Source organism: Echinococcus granulosus (assembly GCF_000524195.1).
Source record: "Echinococcus granulosus chromosome Unknown EG_S00119, whole genome shotgun sequence".
Lineage (NCBI taxonomy): Eukaryota > Metazoa > Platyhelminthes > Cestoda > Cyclophyllidea > Taeniidae > Echinococcus > Echinococcus granulosus.
In genome coordinates, this window is record NW_020170499.1 from 173,902 (window position 1) to 178,037 (window position 4,136).

The following is a 4,136-nucleotide window of genomic DNA, read 5'->3' on the forward strand; positions in this document are numbered from 1 at the left end:
GAGAACGCGCGTCCATATCGTCATTTTTATGGCGTCCCTCTCTTGAATGCCTAAAAATGGAATTTTGGTACTTTGTAGCCATGACAAGCCCTCCTCAGTGGCATTTGTTACAGTCACTGCGTCCTCCCATCCAAAATGAGGATTGATTTGAAATAAGAGGGCAAGGAGAAGAAAAATAAAAAGAACAGGGAAGGAAAGAAGAAAGGCGATGATGAGGTCTGAACTTATCATTCACCAAAAGAATTGGATTCCGCTCCTTGTTTGGTGTCAGTCTGCTGTTGCACAACTGATTCATCTGCTGCATTGTCGCAAGTGCTAAAAAAATAAGCAGACAATGGGGTGAGCAAATCCATCACAAGTCATGCGACTTTAACTCTCGTCACTACTGACCTTCATTCGCCTCCTCAATAAACCGCTTTGCCTCATCGGAAAACTTCACTACCGCCCTGACAAAGTCAGTTGATATGCTGTCTTGATTTTGATTGGTGGATTTGAGGTCAACCGCTTCTGTTGCAGGTTCTTGAACCGCCGTGTACATACTGGTCGCAGAGGAGCCGGAGCTGAGTCGCCTGTGACCTTGTATTGTAGAAGAGGATTGACTTTCCAAGACGATGAAGGGCTCTGGGGAGAAGAAGACACTCCGGCTTGGACTGGAATTCTCTGTTTCTGCGCAATCATTCTCGAGAATGTTTGACCCCTCAGGGGAGAGAGGGAGAGAGAGAGAAATAGAGAAAAAGAACATAGAAGTAAGTTGCTTCTGGTGCTAACACTGCAAAAAGTGGGACATGGACTTACCAAAACCAAGCTTTGAGCTCTTGCAAGTTCTTGGTAGGCGTTTTCCAACTTCCCTACCAACTTTTCCATCGCTGGGAGGGGAGAGTAAAAAAAATTTCAATCTCATCCACTTTTAACTAAAAGGATTCTTCAAACCTGCTCACCTGCGATGGGCTCATTGGACAGTCTGTTGGTTTGCTTGTTCCCCTTCGTTTGACCAGCCCATGGGCCACTGACACGATTGAGGTTACTCGGTCGCACTAACACCTGTCCAACGTCCGGTGTGCTCAGCGATGTGGTGAAATTGTTGTTGCAAATCGTCCCCTCTCCACAGAGGTTTGAGGCGGTGCTGGACACATTCGGATTGGCGTTCGATCGAGCCGAAGAAGTGATGGCGCTTTGATACTGGTCGTAACTTCGATGCTCCTTTATGGCTGTCAACCATTGACGGAATTTGGCGCCATCTTCAAACTAGTGCGATCACAAGCAAGATTTTGGCGCTGTCATGAGGTACTTCTTAACCACTTTAAAGTATGTGCTCTCCACAATCACATGGATAATCACGTAATTGACAGTTGTAAAAGGATGTGGGACTCACTTACCTTAAGGTGGTAGGCCACGGCGGTTGCATCGATGGTAATCTGCAATTTATCCGATTCCGAGCTTACAAAGGTATTCGCAAGGTCAATTTGGGTCTTGTTTCTTCCACGAGCCAGCTAAAGACGCAACACCAATCCTGATGACATAGTCGTACATGGGAGGGTTTGGAGGCGGCATAACAGAGTCGGTGGAGAGGCAGGAAAAAGGATTGCCATCTAGGCTTTACCACCCTTAGTAGGAGGAGAGCCAGTTTCAACAAGCGCTATAACTCATGCCGTAATGGGGTCATTCCAGGTCAAGGGGCACGCAACACTGACCATGAGGGCTTACAACAGTTAAGAAGTCTCCTGTGAAAAAAGGCACAACACCAACTCATTCATCGGCAACAAGAGGATTGAAGGGATGCGTGGATTTCCATTTGCCAGCCTCAGCGCGCAGAAAGGCTAATCTTAGTGTTCTAACCAGTCCATAATCCTTCACAACCAATCTTTCCATAGCATCGGTTAACTGTCGACCAGGTAGTGCTCATTGGGTAACAAATCTCCTTCCAGCTAGTGATCACCATGGAAGCGTTGAATGCTGCACCCAATTCAGGAAAAAAGTTTTAAGGAGAGGAGAACTTACTAAACTTTGATTCTTGGCATAGGAAAGGCAGCCATTGGAGAGGACGAAGAATCGCTAGACAAGAAAGGCAATGACAATAAAAGGCGTCTTCCTCTACTTCGCAATAGCTGTCTCCGACTTACCTCATGCCAACCCTTCATGGGCCATTTTCGACTCTTTGAAAGGACACCCTGAAGCGGTTCTGGCGGCTTTATGCTCGACCCATCAAGGCATTCCATGGAACAGTGACTACTGTTCGAGCGGGTTTGGCTCATAGTGCTATTGACACCGAGGTTGAGGGGCACTGACAGCCGATTTTTGGAGGGTGACGGCCCATCTGTCATACTGTCTGACGAGGAGTTCTTCAAATACCGTTGATCTGCCACTACAATGGAGGAGTGATTCTGATAGAAGGCACTTCAAAGGGAGGGAGACAAGCTTCACAAGACTGCATGCGTCCACTTCAAGTGGTTTCGTTTATCATGGTGGGGCGAATTACGAGTTAGCTAAACGTTGAGGTGGATAACTCCTAGGAGAGAACGCTTTTCCTATTCTACAAATTTGCAAGAAATAAAAAGTGGCTCATTTGAAGACCTTATTTAAACAGAAAATTAGCTCTTACAATTGCGATATTTACGGTTGAAACAAAGAGCAGAACACTGTGGCCAGGAAATTTTACTACACGCCGAGGGTAAAAAATGGCACTGGAAAGGCAGACTTTCTTGAAGGCCTAACAAAGGCAAAATCGAACCTGAGTGGGGCCGTAGTAGAACATTGTCGTCGAGACGTCGATTTTTACGAGCCCGATAGAGCGCTCTCCGATTGCTACTCATATCCATTTCAGTAGATCTCTGAGCACCGTCGAGGGAGCGAAGATCGTGTACGGAGTTGGAGAGCTGTCGTAAACTGGAGTTAACGGGAGCGCTCAAAGTGGAGGTGGCTGGTAAATCCAAACTCCGGTTCTGATTTACCTACACTCAAGGAGGATTAGCAAAAGCACATTATTGCTAGGAGCCACTTTAGTTGCCACATTTTCCACTTATTAGCCTTTACTGAGCCACAAGAAGCAGGAGCACGTCACTTCAGCAATCATGGTGTGCGGTGTGTTTCTTACACCACACAAACTACAGGTACTCCTCCCACGCTTCTCGCAACTTTTTTTCCACTTAAATACAGTTGGTTAACCTTCAGCCATGGTGCAACTAACATACCAGCTAAATTTCGTAGTAAGTGGTTAATGGGGAGACAAATATGCACTTGAAGTTGGCATTACCACTATATCCTTCCGTATTTTGGTTCGGATTTAAACGATATCAAGAAGAATGCTTTGTCTCACCTTCTTGACCAAAAAGAGCCCACATCCAGGGATATTTTACGCTTAGAAAGTTTATTTAGTTTCGTCAAGGGCAGAAAAAGTGAGCTTCATCTTATAAATACACCAATAAAGATTTATCAAGCAACGTTTTATTATCCATGCATGTAAAGTGGGCTTGAAGTGCAGCCCAAGACGTACCTGGAGACCGTTCTTGAAGACGTTCATGGCGCCAGATCAGTGTGAAACTGAGAGAAATAAAAAAGAAGACTTTGACAGCTTATTAATGCAATAAAATGAATTATTTAGTTTAAAGAGCGGAGCAAAGTAGACTGTCGCAATAAACGGATTACCAAAGTGTGTCACATATGTGTGACACAGTAATTTTCGTAATATCGATTCGCACATTTATGTAAAATTGGTGGTAGATTGTCCGTATGAATATTCTGGTAGCAGAATTGCAGATAAAATATTGCCACACTTTGTTTTTTTTTCTTTTCAAATTTAACCGATCTGATTTAGTAGGAAGCGAAGTCCAATTGCTTTCCATATTTAGATGGGTTGAGGTTGCCCCATTCCGTAACTTCACTCAAGATTGTTTGAGAGCGAAATTGTAGCTTCGCGACCCACGAAAGTATGGAGGTGGATGATATTAGTACTGCTAGCCTTTACTGAGCTAAATAATGGGTCGTTGAGGCTTTCGAATAGGCACTAAGTGTTTCATCCCTCACTGACCGTTGGGAATGTCACTGAGGAGGGCTTGTCATGGCTACAAAGTACCAAAATTCCATTTTTAGGCATTCAAGAGAGGGACGCCATATAAATGACGATATGGACGCGCGTTCTT

General features: G+C 44.8%; 1 protein-coding gene across 1 annotated transcript; it reads right to left on the reverse strand. All coding sequences in view use genetic code 11, as the record gives it.

Annotated features, from left to right (window-relative positions):
* Positions 1 to 227: 227 nt before the first annotated feature.
* On the reverse strand, positions 228 to 3,517 carry EGR_08789 (Oxysterol-binding protein-related protein 6; the record flags this gene model as incomplete). Its single annotated transcript, XM_024498038.1, has 9 exons — positions 228 to 315; positions 387 to 697; positions 796 to 866; positions 939 to 1,245; positions 1,377 to 1,490; positions 1,999 to 2,052; positions 2,121 to 2,362; positions 2,729 to 2,948; positions 3,491 to 3,517. 9 exons carry the CDS (start codon positions 3,515 to 3,517, stop codon positions 228 to 230), a joined length of 1,434 nt encoding a protein of 477 aa, XP_024347559.1.
* Positions 3,518 to 4,136: the final 619 nt, after the last annotated feature.